At 41.0% G+C, this 20,478-nt stretch overlaps 1 protein-coding gene across 1 annotated transcript in view; it reads right to left on the bottom strand.

Moving 5' to 3' along the window:
• Positions 1-7,469: 7,469 nt before the first annotated feature.
• PRDM4 (PR/SET domain 4) overlaps positions 7,470-20,478 on the bottom strand; it is a 28,078-nt gene continuing 15,069 nt past the window's right edge. The window contains exons 7-12 of the mRNA XM_025403259.1: positions 19,356-19,474; positions 17,752-17,837; positions 16,788-16,915; positions 15,500-15,814; positions 13,910-14,078; positions 7,470-9,132 (exon numbers count right to left, since the gene is read on the bottom strand). Of these exons, the coding sequence (XP_025259044.1) occupies positions 8,820-9,132; positions 13,910-14,078; positions 15,500-15,814; positions 16,788-16,915; positions 17,752-17,837; positions 19,356-19,474 (1,130 nt within the window). The 3' untranslated portion in view covers positions 7,470-8,819. The remainder of the gene's footprint in view (positions 9,133-13,909; positions 14,079-15,499; positions 15,815-16,787; positions 16,916-17,751; positions 17,838-19,355; positions 19,475-20,478) is intronic.

Below are 20,478 nucleotides of genomic sequence, written 5' to 3' on the forward strand. Positions count from 1 at the left end.
ACAATTTTACCCAGATGGCTGGGCATGCCTGTAATCCCAGGTGGCTCATGCCTGTAATCCCAGCACTCTGGGAGGCCGTGGTGGGCAGGTCACCCAAGGTCAGGAGTCCAAGACCATCCTGGCCAACATGGTGAAACCCCGTCTCTACTAAAAATACAAAAATTAGCTGGGCGTGGTGGTGGGTGCCTATTAATCCCAGCTACTTGGGAGGCTGAGGCAGGAGGATCACTTGAACCTGGGAGGCGGAGATTGCAGTGAGCTGAGACTATGTCATTGCACTCCAGCCTGGGCAACAGGAGCAAAACTCCGTCTCAAAAAAAAAAAAAAAAAAAAAATTATCCAGATGTAGGCAGGTGCCAGCTAATTATATCTGGGAGTTCAAATTCTGCAAAACCAATTGTTTTATAAAGTAGAAATACCAACTTCTATGATACTATATTGTATGAGCATTATACAGGTAGAACTTAAAGGCCTCAATTTTTCAGGACAACCCAAACTACATCTTATAAAGCTCTTTTCAGTAAAGGTGGTGTATGAAATGTATACTATACTCTTAATACTCTTTTAGGTGGAGGGAGGTTTTTTTGTTTGTTTGTTTTAAGATGGAGTGTTGCTCGGTTACCCAGGCTGGAGTGCAGTAGCGTGGTCTTGGCTCACTGCAACCTCCGCCTCCCAGGTTTGAACAATTCTCTTGCCTCAGCCTCCTGAGTAGCTGGGATTACAGGCATTTGCCACCATGCCCAGCTAATTTTTGTATTTTTAGTGGAGATGGGGTTTCACCATGTTGGCCAGACTGGTCTCAAACTCCTGACCTCAGGTGATCTGCCTGCCTTGCCTCCCAGAGTGCTGGGATTACAGGCATGAGCCACCATGCCCGGCCAAGGGAGGTCTTTTCAAAATAAGTACTTTTAAAACATCCTATCAGAACAAATAGCCAGATTTTGTTTCAAAAACAACTTGTTTCATACTTCCATTTCTAGATGTGACAGTATAGCTTCCACGAAACAAAAGCTGAACAAGAGGCATGCAACATATATTTGAAGGCACTGAAGTGCTTCTAAGGCAGCCAGGACTTGAGGGCAAAGATCCTGGGAGAAGGGATGTACAGAGAATTAACCCCATGTGCCTATGCTGACTTTCTTAAGCATTTACCAATTTTTATGTTGTACAAGGTAAGAAAACTGAAAAAAGGAGCAGAGCAAAGACAAAAATTGAACTTGATTTCAAAAAGGAAGTTCTCTAAAAACACTCCAAGCTCTCTCATTGTGACCCCTCAAAGGCTATACCCCAAAGGTTTAGATAAACCAGTAGAGCTAACTTTAGGAATCTGAAGCCCAGCCTTGAGTAAGCTCAGCTTTTGACTGGATTGAGGTGTCCCTGCTCTAGTTTGACAGAGGACAGGGTGAATCCTCCCTGGAAGAGGATAATTTCGTCCACAGCTTCTAGAGTTTTTCAAACACGATCTCTGGCATTCCAGCAACAATTTCTAAGCATACTAAGAAATAGCACCACGAGAAAAATAGACCTATAATAAATTCACACATTGGACTTATGTTGGACATGAACTTTGAAATAGGCAGGATTGGTAAATGTAAGAAAAAACAAGATTGAATATATCATCAAGGAATTGGAATCTATAAAGAATTAAATGAGAACTCTAGAACTTAAGAGAATTTTATATATGAGCCTAACAACATTAGAGTTGAAGAAGGATTAGTGAGTGTGAGGATAGGTCAATGGGAAATATCCACACTAAAATACAAAGAGTAAAAAGTATAAAAAAGTATAAGATGCATATCAGGCATGGTACAAAAGTCTAACATACATGTAACTGGAATCAGAATAGGATGAGGGAGAACAATATCCAAAAAGATTATGGCAAAAGTTAAACACAAGTTTATGAACCTGAAACTACTCCTTGGTATATATCCAAGAGAAACAAAACATGTCCTTACAGAGACTTATATGCAGACGTTCAGCAGCAGTGTCATTCTTAACAGCCCCAAAGTGGAAACAATCCAAATGTTCATCAGTGGGTGAATGAATAAACAAATTGTGGGATAGCCATAAAGTGGACTTCTGTTCTGTGATAAAAAGGAATGCACTAATACATATTGCAACATAGATGAACCTTTAAGACATGCTAAACGAGAGAAGTTGGACATGAGGCCATATATTATATAATTCCATTTATATGAAATTTCAGAGGAAAAGGCAAATCCATACAGACAGTACCTTGTCATTTCCTGGGATTGGGAGTGAGAATAGGGTGTGACTGCAAATGAACAAAAATGATCTTTTTGGGTGGTGGAAGTGATTTAAAATAGGATTATGGTGATGGTTGCACTAGTTGCACTATTTTGAATATCCTAAAAACCAATGGATTGTACACTTTAAATGGGTGAATTTTATGGTAAGTAAAATACTTTCTTTAAAAAGATGAAGACACTTTGGCTGAGCATGATGGCTCACACCTATAATTCCAGCATTTTGGGAGGCCAAAGTAAACAGATTATTTGAGCCTGGGAGTTCCAGACCAGCCTGGGCAAAACCCCATCTCTATAAAAAATCTCTATAAAAAATCCAAAAATTACCTGGGTGCAGTGGCGCTCACCTGTAGTCCCAGTTACTTCAGAAGCTGAGGTGGGAGGACTGCTTGAGCATGGGAAGTGGAGGGTGCAGTGAGCCAAGATCACACCATTGCACTCCAGCCTGGGCAACAGAGTAAGACCCTGTCTCAAACAACAATAATAGTAAAGCTACGCTAAACTTAGGCACAACGAAAACAATCCCAGATGGGAATACAGAAATGCAAGAAGGAATAATGGTCAACATGGGTAAATTTAAGTGAATATTACCACAGAAAACAGTAATAATAATGTTGTATAGGGCTTAAAATACATGGAAGATTAAAATGCCTGACAAAAGGCTAGAAGGAGATAAATAGAGTTAAGGTATTCTAAGATCTCAGCATTGTTTTGGAAGGGATAAAAGTATCACTATTACACTCTAATAAATCAAGGATGCATGTTGTAATCTCTAGGTAAACTACAAGAGTACTGAAAAAAGCCAAAAGGGGAGAAAGCGAACAATACTTGATTAATTCAAAAGAAGCAAGGAGGCCAGGCACAATGGCTCATGCTTGTAATCCCAGCACTTTGGGAGGCTGAGGTGAGTCAATCACCTCAGGTCAGGAGTTCAAGACCAGCCTGGCCAACATAGTGAAACCCCATTTCTACCAAAAACACAAATATGAGCTCGGCATGGTAGCATGTGCCTGTAGTCCTAGCTACTCGGGAGGCTGAGGCAGGAGAACTGCTTTAACCCAGGAGGCAGAGGTTGCAGTGAGCCAAGATCATGCCACTGCACTCCAGCCTGGGTGACAAAGGGAGACCCTGTCCCCGCTCCCCTCCAAAAAGAAAAGTTAGAAAAAGACCAGCAATTTAAACCCAAAAATGTGGATAGAAGGAAATAACAGAGTAGAAATGTGATACACAACAAATACAATATAGAAAATTATCAAAGAAAAAATGGATTATTTACAATACTAAGAAAGTTGATAAACCTATAGCAATAGTGAACATAACACAAATTATTAACTTCAGACTTGAAAAGGAAGACATCACTACAAACACTACAGACACTAAACAGTAAGAAGATATGAACAATTTTTGTGATTAAATTTGAAGATGTATATTAAATAGACAAATTCCTAGAAAAACATAACTTATGAAAACCGGTACTAGAAGAAATAGAAAATTTGAATATTGAAGCATGCTTCTTATTCATATACAATAGACATGTTTAGCTAGGTCAAAGAAGCAGTGACTGCCCTGAAATAATTTCTTCTCTCTGTATCCATAGAGTTATACAGTGAAAAACCAGTAAAGAGTCTGATCCTGCAGGTTACTGATATGCAAGGTAAGTTGAATTCACTGCTTCAGCAGGTTTCTTAAATAACAATTAGATTACTTTGGAAGAAAGAATGCAAACCCAAAAAGTAGAATGGTGATATCTGACATTACAATGACCAAGTACCCAAAACCCCAAAGATGTACCAACAGAAGTAGCTCCTGCCCTATCTAATGAGAATGGTTCTGATTTTCTTGAATTATCTTGTATTCAAGATACAAGATCCAAGACGACACCTCAGGTAGTTATCTTCTAAAATAGTCCCCATTATCTACATTTACCACTCCTACCACCTCTTATTGTTTCTGACCTACGACAAGGTGAAGCCCTCAAATTCTCTATAATTCCGAAGTCAAACCTTGGAAAAGAAAGTTTACATATTAACAGAATTGCAAGAATTTCCTAATGTATTGGCAAAATCTTAAGGAATATGTGTCAGCAAGATTCTGAAGATTCTAGACCAGGGAAGGAGAAACACAGTTTAAACTGTGTTTATTGATACGGATACATTTAATTGCAGGTGATCATGGGTGATAATCTAACCCATGTCCCACCCATGCATGCCAGGTACAATTCTGTCTCCCCTCCTCTAACAGTAACTGGATCTTTACTGCCTTGAAACCAGCCAGGTCAGATAAGTAGTTCAAGATGTCATTTCCTTAAGGATCTGTTATCTGCAATATTTTCAGACAACTCCTCTAGTTTAAGCAAAAAGAATTTACTGAGCAATATAGATCACTCTTGGAATCACTCACTGAAAAGGCTGACAAAATGGAATCTAAGCTGAGTTCTAGGAATGACTCCTAATCCCATACCACAGACATGAACTCACAAGGTGCATCTGCTGCTTCTATGGTCAAGAAGCCACCTACCACGTCAGAAAGCCTCCATCTACCATCACCACCAGCTCTAAAACCACACCTCACTGGTAATATCCAAGCCTGCACAGTAGATACCTCAGGCCCTGCTTCTCTCCCTGCCTAATTCAGTTCTGAATCTAAGTCTCACATGAGTGCATCTAATTAAAACTTTACCAGTTTTCTTAGACTTCTCTTCTTACGAGTGACTTTTCACTCCTGCCCCTAGATCTTAAGAAATTCTGTTCCTTTATTATAAGGCTGACCACAGTCTGGCTTGCATTAGGTATAGATATCTGCCATCTATACCTTGCATGGTTCCCAGCATAAGACTCCTGTGGACTGCTTCACAATCACCTAGGGAGCCTTGGAAGCTCATCAGTAGGGCTGGGGCTCACCTGGACACTTAAACGTCTCTTATTTCCTTAGATAATCCTGATGTGAGGACAGGTGTTAGAGCTACTGCAAAACTTTGAGTATCCAAAGGCAGGAGCAGAGCCCTAGTCATTTTTCTGTTCCCCCTACAATGCCTTAAAGTGTGCCAGCACTTAATAAATGGGTTTTTGAAAAGAACGCTCTCCTTGTCTGAGGACTACACAGGCCTGAGTGCCTAATGATCCTCAACAGTGCATATGCAAGAAAAACTAAGGAGCAAAAAAGCTGTTAAGGAGTGATTTCATCCCTTTCAGTAGTAGGGAAATCTGCTGGCGGCAATATACACCGCTAGAAATGGTGACTGCCTTTATATTGCTCATGCTCATCTGTAAAGCTGGGGTTAAACTGAAGTCACTATACTGGAAGCTGCTCCTCTTTAAGCAATCATTATCAAGAGCATATATTTGATTAGACTGTTTAGTGTGCCAGGGCTGCCACAACAAATTGCCATGGACTGGGTCGACTAAACAGAAATTTGTCTCACAGTTCTAGAGGCTGGAAGTCTGAGATCTGAGCAAGGACAGGGTTGTTCGGAGGGCTGAGAAGGACCTGTTCCAAGCCTCTTTCCTTGGGCTTGTAGATGTCTTCTCCCTCTGTTTTCACATCATCTTCCCTCTGTATAAGGCTTTGTCCAAATTTTCTTTTTCTAAGAACACCAGTCATATTGGGTTAGGTCCTAACTTAAGGACTTCATTTTAACTTAATGCCTTCTTTAAAGACCGTATCTCCAACTACAGTCACATTTTGAGATTACTGGAGGTTAGGACTTCACCGTATGAATCTGGTGGTGGGCGGTGTGTTCAGCCCATAACAGACCATAATCACTTATGTATATGGAGATATGTCGTTCCTTTGTGTGTGCCTCCAAGATGCAGTTTGGTGATTAGATCAAGTTTACATACTTGATGAGGGGCTGACAGCTTCTGGCATGTTTATGCTTCTCGGGACACAGGTAAAGGAGTGTTTACTAGAAAGCAGGGACACAGGTCAAGCGTGAAAAGGCTGACAAAGACTCTAGTTCCTGTTACCTCTTTGCCCTCTGAGAATCTCAGCACAACAAAAATGCCAGGATTATGAGCAACTCACCTTTTTGAGAAGGAAATGCCAAGCATACAGTGAGCTACAAGAATACTCTGAACTAGTTTATAGGCTTTGGCCTTGAAAACTCAAATTATTCCAGTCTTATTTATATTACTAAAATCTAGGGCTTCTTGGGTATTCTACACCTCAATTTTTTTAGTGTAGAAACCTATGTTAAAATGAAAAATGTAGACTAATGGGAAACTAAAGAATATCAGCTACTGTTTACTCTACATTGAACACTGTGGGAGCCACTGACATGTATGAACTTAACATCTAAACAGTATAATGAAGAGGCGCTCTTAATACTCTCCATTTACAGTTAAGGGAAGAGGCATGGAGAGCTTGCATAATTCGGCTAAGGTTACAAACCTTCATCAAACAGCAAAGCCCACACTAGAGAACATTCTGCAGGGCTCTAGAGCCTACATACATATCCTGCCTCTCACCGTGACCATTTACTAAACAGCAGCAATAAGGCCACCCAAAATGGGCAGAAAAAGCTGAATACATTCATGTCAAAGGGCGCTTACTCATTTATTCATCTTGTGAAAATGACTTAGAATTTAAAACTAAGAGGTAAAAAAATGGAGAGACAGTTGTAAATACTAAGCACTAACAGCTACATTTTCACTAAAAAGGTTTCCAAGCTTCCTCGGCTGTTTGTGTTTCTGTGACACTACGCATAACGATCTTGGGCATCATTTCAGTCTTGGGAATGAAGGAAATTAACCCAGTGTGTGCTACTGAGATAAAGGAAGAAAGAGAGCTTAGAGTTCCAGTACCAGTGGTTTCCTGAGAAAGGGGGAACCTGCCAGCTGGATGCCTTCGGCAAAAGGCTGAGTATAAACCTGCCCTGAGGGAGGCGTCACGACCCAGTGTCAGCAGCCACCCCTAACCATCCACAACACATCCCCCAACTCTCCACTGCAGACCTGTCACATTACTACAAGGAGGTAACAGAGTAAAGGCATACCTTAGGCAGGAAGAGGGCAGAAGAGGGCTGGAAGCACAAGAAGCAGTTTAAGTACTAATAGCAGAAACAGTAAGAATATGAACTCGAAAGCTGTAATACTCTAAAAATGCTCTCTCTCCTTCTAACCTCAGAAAGATTCAAATTGTACTTGACTTTCCCTAGAAGACTCACTCATCTCCTTCCTCCATAAAACGAGACTACCAGAGGAATCCTGTATTTTAAAAAAGTTTAATTTTAATCCTTCCTAGAGGAATACAGATCTGAATGAAATACATTCATTCCATAAATACATTAGCAGCAAATCCTTCCCACCAGAGTCCTCTACTCCAACCCAGAGGTTGTGCCTTGAGCAGGAGAGCATGTTCCATCAACCCTGTCAACTTAAGGATGGGTCTGCTTCTGAAAAACGCTGGATATGCGTGGGAGACACAATGACCAGGGGCACAGGTGACTTAACTAAGCTGGGACCCTGAAAACAGGCCCATGTGGTGACCATTCAGCCTTCTTTACCTTCCAAAAATCCTTTGGCATCTTCCATGCTTCTCTGATGAGGTTCCTCAGCACCAAGACAACTGGAAAGACCTAACTTTGCACATGCATTAAATAATTTGTTATTTTGAGTTGGCAAAGTTTTAATACTTTTCATAAGGTAAATGAAACATAAAAGATTATTCCCTTCCTTCCCTTCCTGAGTCCACATGTACTCGTCAGGAGACAATCCAGCAGGCATTATTTGGGCTCTCTATATCTCTAGGCCCCCTTTTTCTAAATGGCTGGAAGCTTACCGGAGACAGAGTCATGTCTAAACCTACAAAGACCTCCATGTCACAATAACCAGGTGACTCACGCAGGCTTCCATCAAAGCTAATTTCTTTGGCAGAGGCCAGGCATCTCTCCTCTTGTTCTCTCCATCGTTGACTACTGACTGACTGACTGCTGCTTTTTTATTTGCCCTCCAGGCACCCGCTGAAACTTTGGAAAGCAAGATCTACCCTAAACTCCCAAGTAGCCAGGAGCAGTTATGGCAGGTGCTGCTTTAAACTTACTAGCTGCCAAGTAGCACACTTATGCCGCTGTGTCCCAATCCATTCTGTGGTGAATATAAGTCACAGGAGTTTGCATAAAACACAATCAGCAATCAGGATGGCTATGGGGCAAGGACCAAGTTTACAATGTTACCAAGTCACAGGACCAGCAGGAAAATGGAATAATGGAAGAATGTGAAATAAATCTGGTTTGTTTGAGCAAAAGGCAGCTTTGATTCAGGCATAAATGCATCTCCCAGATTATCATGTAAATAAAGAACAGACCTCAGAAGTCGACACTTCCCTCCCAGTCCATCACTTAAAATAGGACACATGCTCAATTTTCCCAATTTGTTTTAAAGTATTTTCATTAGGATATTCTTCTGTAAGTGCTTTATTCATTCCCAGTCTGTTGTGATTATTGGCTGAAAATAAATCAGGAACCATTTTATATAAAAACCATTATAGTAGATAACTCGTTATGCATGTTTTTCCAGTTGCATTTTCATCCAAAATAGCTTGTTTCTTTTCCTTTTATTTATGTGCAGAGAGAGACTCATCCGCTGAATATACAGCACTGTTAATCCTACAGTCTTCTGTCCCCACAGAGTCTGCTAGATCTTCCTCCTCTGAGTCATCCTCTTCTTCCTCCTCTGGTGCTGATGAACTGGAGGTGGGCCCTTTGCAGGTTTTCAGGTGGCGGGTGAGATGGTATTTGGTTAGATAAGCCTTTGTACATTTTTCACAGACATAATCCCGTTTTCCTTCATGAGAATTGAGATGCTTCTTTAAGTGATTTGTTCTCAAGAACAGCTTATCACACTTGGGACACTTGATCTGGCGTTCTCTAAGAGGAACACAAGAAAAAAACATTTGATTTGGGGTTACAAATAACAACTGAGGCAACACTTATTCTTCATAACTGCAGGCCTTTTGTCAGAGCAGCTCTATCCTTCCAAATCAGGCTTTTGCATAGGCGATATATAGAAGACTCATAAAACGAGTGTAGTTGAAAACAGTGTAGGCTGATTTTGCCTGTTTTAGAATACTATGTAAATTCTCGAATTCTATGTAAATTCTATTTGTATTTCTTTTGTCTTGCTGCATTCTCTCAATATGACGCTTATAAAATTCATTCAAGTTGCTGTATCAGTTGTTTGTTCCCTTCCACTGCTGTATACTATTTACAAATACACCACAACTTATCTATGGTACTGGATTTGTCTCTAGCTAATGAATATTTTGGTGGTTTCCAGTTTTTTAAACAGTGCTATGTTTTTAAATTTTTTAAAATTATTATTATTATTTTTTAGAGACAGGGTCCCGCTATGTTGCCCAGGCTGGAGTGCAATGGCTATTCACTGGTGTGATCATCGTGCACTACAGCCTTGAACTCCTGAGCTCAAGTGACCTGTCCACTTCAGCTTCCCAAGTATCTGGCTCTATACGTGCATGCCACTGCACCTGGCATTTGAATATTTTTATACTTGTACGGTGCTCTGCAATACATATGTTTCTCTAGGGTATACACCCAAGAGCTACATAGCTAAGTCAAAGAATATGCACATCTTCAACTTTACAAGATAATGACAAACGGTTTTCCAACGCAGTTGTTTCAATACACACTTCCATCATTGACGGTTCTGGTTGTCCCATATTCTCAACAACTGGAAGACTCAAATTTGATAATGTCTGCCAATTAGCCAGTACTTAATGGTCTCTCATTACGTTGTTATTTGTATTCCCTGAATGCCACTTTTATGGAATTGCCATTTTTCTGTCCTTTTCTTAGACTAGTGGTTCTCAAGTAGGGGCAACTGCCTCTATAGGGGCATTTGGCAACGTCTGGAGGCCTTTCTGATTGTTTTACTGGGGAGGGGCGGAACAATTAGCACCTAGTCGGAAAAGGCCAAGAATGCTGCTAACCATTCTATAATGCACAGGGCAGCCCGACAACAAAAAATTAACTGGGTCAAAATGTCAATGTCGTCAAGGTTTGAGCAACCCTGGCCTAAACACTTTAGGGCTGAAAAGAACCTCAGAGATCACACAGACCAGGAATTTTTTAACTTTTTTTTTTTTTTTTTTTGAGTAGCTGAACCCCATGTCTTTATGAAAGCCCAATATGAAACAGTTAAAGCAAGTGATTAATGAAATCCTGGAAGGACTGAGAGGGTGCAGTCGGGCGTTCTGAAGCCTGGCTTCCTTAGCATTTCTCCCATCCTCTTCTAGCAACAGATGGCACTGAAGAATCCTTGGAATTCCCCGGAGCAGTTTTACAACCACCAATCTAATCTAGCCTCTTAATTCTGCAGATGGGGAACATTATGTGCATAAAAACTACTAAGGAACTTGCCCAAGGCCACAACAAAACCCCAATCAAAAGTCTGACTTTTAATCTTCTAGTCTTATGGTTTTTAGAGGTTTATTCAACACATATTTACTGTGTCTAATATATGCCAGGCACTGCTCTAGATGCTAGGGCTATAGGATGTAGGTAAGCTAAGTCCCTGCCTTCCTGAAGCTTACGTTCTAGTGGACAGATTACACCATAAACAAATGTGTAACATATCAGATAGCAATAAAGACTATGAAAACATATGAAGCCAGGTAAAAGTGAAGAGGTCCTATTTTAGATAAGATAGTCAAGGAAGGCCCTCCTGAGGAGATAACATTTGAGCAGAAACCCGAATGGGGGGAAGAAGACACGCAGGTATCTGGAGGGAGACGTTTCTAAGGCAGAGGCCCTGAGAGAATGGATGTGCGTAGTATGCTCAAGGAGTAGCAAGGGGAGGGTCAGAGTGGCCAAAGCAGAATATGAAAAGTAATAAAGGTGAATGGGAGAGGTAGCCAAGTACTATTACCATAACCTAAAGGGCCTCCTGACTATGGTAAAAAGCTTTTAACACAAATACGATGGAAAGCCACCAGAGACTTATGAGAGGAGACAGGCACAATCTGACTTATATTTGAAATGGATTGCTCTGGCACTGTGGACAGAAAACTGTGTGTGTGTGTTCATCTGTGTTGCGGAGTAGATAAGGAGAAACAGAAGTAGTAGCAGAGAGATCAACTGGGAGGCTATTGAAGCCATCCATAGAAGAGAAGCTGGTGGTCTGGACAAGGTGATAATTGAAGGAAGGAAAAACTGAATTGAGAATTACTTCAAGGTGTTTGGCTTGACCAGTGAGGTGAATAATGGTGGTGCCATTCAATGAGCTGCTCAGTACTGGAGGAAATCAAGCTCGTGGGGTAATATTGGGTTGAGTTTGGGACACATTAGATTTAAGTTGCCTAGTGAACATCCAGCATCAGAGTTGCTGAGTTACGGTGAGGTGTACAAGGGTGGAGACATAAATCATAAGATGGTATCTAAAGCCATGAGACAAGATGACCTGGGGAGTAAACATCACTGCTCTTCCTCTCACTTCCTCTTTCTTACAGGATGAGCAAAGCCAGGTTCTGTCACAACCCTTCCAACTCTCGGCGGAACACCGGGGCAGAACTCCTCTTGCATTTGGCATTAGGGTTGTAGCTGTTTTCTTTTTAAGTAGATAAATAAAAAGACGCCAATACTACTATATCCACTTTGAAATGTCCCAAAGTAAAAATATAAGCATCTGAAAATTTTACCAATGATCTCCATAGGAAGCCTAAAGCCTTATTCAAAAACAGTTTGAGGGCACAGTGCTTCTTATATGAATGACTTATACCAGTTTTAAGTTTTGACTGTCCAAAACCTTCTTTCTATCCCATGAAAGTCTGGAAAAGAGGCTTACCATATTTTCTCATCCTGATAAAGTCCAGATCCACATTTGTTAAGCAAATGTAAAATGAAAGGATAGAGGCTGATATCAGCTTGATTCAAGCAAAACTTTTCCTCAAATTATAACTGTGTGATATTTAAGAAACAATACATCCACTTGCCAGAGACACTGTGGAAATCAGTCTTGCACATGGATGAAGTCAGTAGTCCTTAACCCTGGCTGGGCATGAGAATCACTCGGGGGGCTTTTAAAAATACCAAGGCCAGGGCTCTAACTCTGAACAATTAAATTAGAATTCCTGGGTGGGGTCCTAGCACCAAATGTTGTTTTTCACATTTTCCAAGGAAATTATAATGGGCAGTCTTCTGGACAAATATTTGTCCCCCTCACCTCAAATTCACATGTTGAGGCCCTAACACCCAGTGTGAGGTGGAGCCTTTGGAAGGCAATTAGGGTTAGATGAGGTCATGAGGGTGGGGCCTCCATGATGTGGCATTAGTGTCCTTATGAGAAGAGATCAGAGCTCTCATATTCTTTCTCTTTCATTCTCTCAACAGAAATGTATTTTCTCACAGTCCTGGAGGCTGGAAGTCAGAGATCCGGGTGCCAGTCAAGGGGCCCTCTTCCAGGATTGCTCATGACTGCCTTCTCTCACTGTGTCTCTCCCCTATTGTTTGAGTCACAAAATCTGTAGTATTTTATTACCGCAACCTGAGCTGCCTAGACAGGCTGTTAGACTAGATGATCCAGGGATCTCTTTTGGCTCCAATATTGCACAATTTGATGTAATATTTGATAATTTCTGTCTCATTTTACAAAATTTCACACCAGCAATGAAACTAAAGAAGTCTTTGTTTTAGAATGTCCTTCTGAGAGTTATGAATGTAGATCCAGGCTCCTTGGCTGTTTAGCATCTCAGGCTGCATTGTGATGAGGAAGCAGACAGAAGAACTGATATCAAAGCCAAGTCTATCCAAATTCTACATTAAGAATATAACGTTTTCAGTGAAGATAGATTTCTAAAGAGAATCTGCATAATATAAGCTGAGAATGTTTTCTTCCTCTTCTAACACTTGTTAAAAGCTAAGGACAACAAAATCCATTCCTTCTTTCTATGACCACTGTGACTAATGCAGTCTAGACATTTAATTACACTTGGATTCATGCAATAAATTCCTAATTGGTCTTCCAATATTTAGGCTTCTCCACCCTCAATCATCCTCTGTTCAGCTGCCTGAGTAATCTTTGTATTAACAGAATGGGTATGTCACTATGACACTCCTTTCCTTAAAATCCTATAATGTTTGCACAACAATGTGAATATAACTAACACTATTGAACTGGGTGTTAAGATGATTTTTTTTTTTACTGCAATTCAGACACACACACACACACAGAATAGTTCTGAAATGGCAGGGACTAGCAGATCCTTCAGTGTCGCCATTTTCTAAAATGAAATAGAATTTTCTTAATAGGACCAAAGGCTCTTCATGGTGTGGCTGCTGACTCTTACTCTTTTCACTCCATCACTCTCTTACGTGCACACTATTGTACAACTATAAGCAACCACTTGTAGTCAATAGTCCTTTTTGCCCCTATGTTTTCGTAGGTGTGAAAAAAGAGTACATGTGAAAAATAAGAAAAAGAAGCCAACAACTGAAATCTTCCAGGATAACACCAAAAACAATGTTCCAACCTTGGCTTGGCTACATGGAACACAGAAGGCTTCTACCATGGTACCAAGGCAGGAAACAGATGATGAGCCAGGACTCCCCAGCCCTTCAATCAGCAGGCAGGCTGCAGCCACACAAAGGCTCCCCACCTGAGGAACAACATCTTGGCTGCAGGATAACTTACTGAGTGTGGATGAGCACATGCTGCTTGAGGTCCTGCCTCCGCATAAACAACTTGTCACAGTAATCACACTTAAGATTCTTCTCCCCAGTGTGGATAACCATGTGGGACTCCAGGTGAGCCTTCTGGGTGAAAGACTTGTCACACAAAGTACACCTGTAGTTCTTCTGACCTGCAAATCAGCCCAAAGTATCACACTGTGAAGAAAACAACTGCTGGCATCCCCAAGACAAACAGGCACACATATAGGCATGCAGCAGAGGTAGTAACGAAACAGAGTTGACTGGTAAGCGGCACTTGACTTTCTAGGGTCATCTATGCAGGACCACTCAGAGCCCCCGAGTTTATATTCTGCAACTAAAGCTAGTAAATTAATCTGATCTCCTTTAGGACCTCTGATCTAAATATGTATTGTTAAAAATGTACAGGTGATACATAAAACTTGAAAAAAATGAGTTATAATCCTAATGCCCTGCCTAACACAAACATTAAGCAAAAAAAAAAAAAAAACAAAAGAAAAAAACAACCTCATGAATTCTAGGACTTGTCTATAGGGAAACATATTTTTACAAGCTAGACTTCATAGTTTTCTATCTTTTTAAAACATGTAATATTGCCTTATAAACCAGGGATGAAACAAAATCCTTCCAAGAGTGCAAAAATAAGATTCCTCTAAGTCAGGGGTCAGCAAAACTTCTCTTAAAGGCTAGATAGATTTTTAGGCTTTGTGGGCCATAAGATCTCTGTTGCAAAAGGATGAGGAAGAAACTTTTGAAGATTTGGAGAAAAGATGACCCAAACAAGAAAGCTAAAACCATCAGTTATTTTGTAGTATGTACTAAAAAAAGTTAGTGGCCAGGCACAGTGGCTCAGGCCTATAATCCCAGCATTTTGGGAGGCTGAGGTAGGCAGATTGCTTGAGTCCAGGAGTTCAAGACCAGCCTTGGCAACATGGCAAAACCCCATCTATATTAAAAATACAAAAATTAGTCAGGTGTGCTGGCGCTCATTTGCAGTCCATGCTACTCAGGAGGCTGAGGTGGGAGGATCACCTGAGCCCTGGAGACAGAAGTTATAGTGAACCAAGATGGTGTCACTGTACTCCAGCCTGGGCAACAGAGTGAGGCCCTATCTCAAAAAAAACTTTTTTCTTAAAAAGTACTAAAAGAAAGGTGTTGGTTTGAATGGAATTTAGAAAATGGAAGCTCAAAAAATAAATTGTGGCAATATTTATTGAGCAATAATATTAAAGGAGAGAAACTAGCTCTGGCTGGTGACTGAGGTGAGCTCTAATGAGAGGCTCAGACTCAGAAGCTTCTATTTAAGTCCAAACACATTGATCGACTTCCTGATTATTAAGTGCATTTTCCCAGGCACCTTCCAACTATGGTGGGGAGACCTGGAAAGCAGAACATCCTAATAACTGGAAGTGACAGCCTCCAAGGAATCTCAGTTAAACCACAAAGGTTTCCACCCTGAATTCTTTCTCTGACATCAAATCTCAACTCCGCCTACTGTCCCTCTACAAAGCCTTTACTATCACATTTTCTAATTGTTGCAAAAATTCCATTCTGATGGGCCAACACAACTTACCTGTATGTATCTTGAGGTGGGTTCGCAGATTGCTGGGATCACTAAAAGCCTTGCTACAGAAATCACACTTGTGGGGCTTCATACCCATGTGACCCATAAAGTGGACATGAAGTTTGGAAGGAGAGATAAAAGCTTGGGGGCACATTGAGCACTTCCACTTCCTTTCTTTGCTGTGACTTGGCCCATGGCTGCCGCTATGGCCCTGGGTAGGAAGATGGTTATGGATGTGGCTGGTCAGATGGGCTTTGAACTCTGTGTAAGAATTGCACTCCTTGCCACAGTTACAGAGGTGCACATCTGGGTGTTCAGGAACACCTTTTAAAATAAAAAATTACTCATTATCTCCTGATACTTGAATCTTAAAACTTGTTCTTGACATTAACAATGATCACTTGCAGTTCTCCTTTCTCCCCAAATTTCCAATTTGCCCACTTCCTATAAAACTCAAATGTCTTATTCAGTGCTCTATCCCCAGCATCTAAAATAATGTACTTACGGCCAGGCACAGTGGCTCATGCCTACAATCTTAGTGCTTTGAGAGCCAAAAGTGGGAGGATCACTTGAGGCCAGGAGTTTAAGACCAGCCTGGGCAACACAGCCAAGACCCCATTAAAAAAAAAAAACTTAAAAATCATTGTCTGGGCATGGTGGTGCACACCCATAATCCTAGTTAATCAGGAGGCTGAAGCAGGAAGACTGCTTGAGCCCAGGAGTTCAAGGTTATAGTTGGCTATGATTGCACCACTACACTCCAGCCTGGCAGAGTGAGACCTTATCTCTAAATACACACATACATACATAAAATAAAATAGTGTACCAGGCACCAAGAAAGCACTTGGTAAATATTGGATTATAAGGTCTCTTTTATAAGCAAAATATTTAGATTTTGTAGCATACACAAACTCTTAAACACCACTTGTCATCATGAAACAGCACAGCAAAGAGAAAGCCTATGCAGGTTAAATCAAACCGAGGGGCTTTGCTGTCCTTCGTGAGTTTACATCTCAATGGTGCTAGCTCGAAAAGTAGCCTTAGGAACTTCAATGCCCCAAACCAAAGTCCTACCATGAAAGACCATGTCATATGAATTATTGCTTGGTCAATAACATTCGGCTTGTGAAGAACCTCACAGATTTTAACACCTCAAATACAGAAGTAATAGTTTGCTTTTATACAAACAAAGGTATATGATTTGCTTCGGCTAACATGTATATCATTACCAAAACTTCAATCCTGGTCTTTGGTATTTTTACTATGCTAGATTCATGATAAACATATATTAACTTACCAATCTGCTGAGCATAATCTCGGCTATAATAAAAAAGCAGTTCATTTTCAGGAGGGATATCTTGTGAGGTGCAGAAAAAGATTTTTCCATCATGAGGATAAGCCACCAAATTCTGCTCTTCCCGGTTCCTGAGTTATCACATTTAATAGATGAAGCACATTAATTGTGAATGCATACTAAGCACAACATTCCCCCCATTGCAAAATCCTATATGAAAGCTCAGGCAGAACTATTTCCTCTGGAATGTTTTTGTAATTTCCCATCCTATCTATGAGGAAGCAGCTGTAGAGAAACGGAATTCTTACTTCAGCATATTAGCTGATGACCTTTTGTAGTCAAAAATACTAGAGTCTCTTATTGGAAGCAAACAAAGTAAATAAAATGAAATCCTTAAAAAACATTATGACAAAGACATGGAGATAGCTAGCTAAACAAGGATTAACTCCAGTAACTCAGGGGTGGACTAACAGCCAATATAAAGAAAAGGCACCCACTTGCAAATTCAGTGCAGCTAACATGTATATCAGAACGATATTGTTCTTTAGTAAGTTTTTTTTTTTTTTTTGAGACAGGATCTCACTTTGTCACCCAGACTGGAATGCAACAGCACCACCATAGTATGATCACAGCTCGAACTCTTCAGCTCAAGTGATCCTCCCAATAGCTGGGACTACACGTGTATACCACAACACCCAGCTAATTTGAAAAAAATTGTTTTAGAGATGAGGGTCTTGCTATGTTGCCCAGGCTGGTCTCGAACTCCTGGCCCAAAGCAATTCTCCCACCTCAGCCAACCCAAGTGCTGGGATTAAAGGTGTGAGCCACCATGCCAGGCTGCCTTGGGCTTTAAGTATGTCCAGGTGTTGGTGTAATTTGGATTATAACTCTTTTCTCTTTTATGCAAAGTTTCCTATTGAAAAACATCTAAATTGTAACTATTTTTCTCATCTGAGACTACTCATACCTGGCTTTGCGTACAAACATCATCCAATTACATTCATTTTCGTCAGTTGTAATGATGCAGAATTCTAGGACACCATTGTGGTATATCTGCCAACAGAAAGCAAGCACACATGTCAAATGCACTGACATGCAATAAAGTACTACATTACACTTAGGCCAGCAATCATCTCATTTACTCATTTGCAGTAGGTCCCAGCTTTCTTGGTGTCAAAATATATTCCTACCTTCTCCAACATGCTATCATTTCAACATTCTCCCTATTTCCAGCAATACAGTAAAGACCATCAGAGACCTACAGTTAGTGCTCAGTGAAGAGACTTTGTTTTTGATTATTCAAACTTTGCCTGGAAAAGACAAAAAACCAGTCTACCTGTTCACCTGTCTTCATCACCTATCACACAGTAGGCACTGAATGACAGAATGTCCATTAAGGGCAGAGGATCATCCCTTCTCACGATTTTCCCACATGGGCCTAGCATTCCTAATTTAAAGTTCCCAATGACAGTGGTACCTTACCTTTCCAATGATCACAAGACCCATTTTCCCCTTACTTCAAATTTGCAAGCATCATTCCCAATAGATATCCATGTGAAAATCTTGCATTTTTAACCCCTTTCATTAGAAAACTAGAAAAATAGGCCAGGTGCAGTGGCTCACGCCTGTAATCCCAGCACTTTGGGAGGTTGAGGAGGGTGGATCACTTGAGGTCAGGAGTTCAAGACCAGTCTGGCCAACATGGGGAAACTCTATCTCTACAAAAACACAAAAATTAGCTGGGCATGATGGCAGGTGCCTGTAAACTCAGCTACTTGGGAGGCTGAGGTGGGAGAGTCGCTTGAGCCCAGGAGGCAGAGGTGGCAGTGAGCCAAGATGGCACCATTGCATTCCAGCCTGGGCAACAGAGCAAGACTCTGCCTCAAGAAAAAAAAAAAAAAAAAAGAAAACTAGAAAAATAATCTTAGCTTCTTATTCCAGAATTATTTCCTAAGGTAAATATTTGAGGAATGTTTTAGTTAATTATAAAATGAGACTTTTATCATATAAACAAAGTCCATGGTCTCAGCTGCCACAAGTAATTCAAATGCATTAAATGGTTAAAATAATTGGATTAACTCACAAAATGGAGACAAAAACAGTTTGTCCTCTCTTTCCAGTAGCTGGTGTTTTGCTGTATATTATAACTTGGCTACCAAGAATGATGAATGCACTTTGGGAGGCCGAGGTGGGCAGATCACAAGGTCAGGAGATCGAGACCAACCTGGCTAACACGGTGAAACCCTCTCTCTACTAAAAATACAAAAAATTAGCCGGGTGTGGTGGCAGGTGCCTGTAGTCCCAGCTACTCGGGAGGCTGAGGCAGGAGAATGGCGTGAGCCCGGGATGCAGAGCTTGCAGTGAGCCCAGATTGCACCACTGTACTCCAGCCTGGGCGACGAGCAAGACTTTGTCTCAAAAAAAAAAAAAAAAAAAAGTACATTAAATAAATGATGACCAGTGAATGGCACTGTATCAGTTCTGGCTGATTTTGACTTTATCATAACTTTTTAACTACCTCTTACTAAGAAAAACAGCCAGAAGCCACAGAAAAGTTTCATCAGGACTGACCTTCCAGATATGGTTAACTGCCTTGTCTGTCCATTCTGCTACTTCCATGGAGTGACTCTGCTGGCCAATTAGAGGCCCAAAGCAAGTTCGCACAGGAATGGTTTCTCCAGTCCATACACCTATCAGTGGAAGGACACCAACTACACAATCAAGGATTTAAATAGCAGGATATAGAAGACAGAGGTGCTTCACCCATGCAATGAATCTTATTTTCAGTGAACTTAAGAACCAATATGTAGGCTGGGCATGGTGGTTCATGCCTGTAATCCCAGCACTTTGGGAGGCCGAGGTGGGTGGATCACCTGAGGTCAGGAGTTCGAGATCAGCTTTGCCAACAGGGTGAAACCCCGTCTCTACTAAAAATACAAAAATTAGCTAGGCGTGGTGGTGCACGCCTGTAGTCCCAGCTACTTGGGAGGCTGAGGCTGGAGAATTGCTTGAACCCGGGAGGCGGAGGCTGCAGTGAGTGGAGATCGGGCCAATGCACTCTAACCTGGGCAACAAAGCAAGACTCCATCTCAAAAAAAAAAAAAAAACACCAATATGCTAGCACTCCTCAGAAGTGGCTAAGCCTTGTGGGTCCCAGCCTGTAAGTATATAAAATGTAATGAACAGATAACACAGGGCTCACAATAAATGCTGAGTAAGAAGCAGTATCAGAAATTCCTGAACCTAGTTTTATCCACAGGGAATCTTACCATGTCTCTCCAAATACATTATTTTGGAGTTAAATATAAAAAAGTTTGGGCATGATAGCTCATATGTATAATGAGCCAACACTCTGGGAGGCCAAGGCAGGACTGCTTGAGGCCAGGAGTTCGAAACCAGCCTCGGCAACATAGTGAGATGCTGTCTCTATAAAAAAAAATTTTTTTTTAAATTAGCTGGGCGTGACTGCACATGCCTGTAGTCCCAGCTACTTGGAAGGCTGAGGCAGGAAGATTGCTTGAGCCCAGGAGGTCCAGGCTGCACTCAAGTTACTGCACTCCAGATGTCAGGCCAACACACTCCAGCCTGGGCAACAGAGTGAGACCCCGTCTCTTAAAAATAAATTAATTAATTAAAAATAACAGAAAACATTATTCTATTGTAAAAATATAAAGCAATTACTATAGAAATAAAT

Source organism: Theropithecus gelada, chromosome 11, assembly GCF_003255815.1.
Source record: "Theropithecus gelada isolate Dixy chromosome 11, Tgel_1.0, whole genome shotgun sequence".
Taxonomy (NCBI): domain Eukaryota; kingdom Metazoa; phylum Chordata; class Mammalia; order Primates; family Cercopithecidae; genus Theropithecus; species Theropithecus gelada.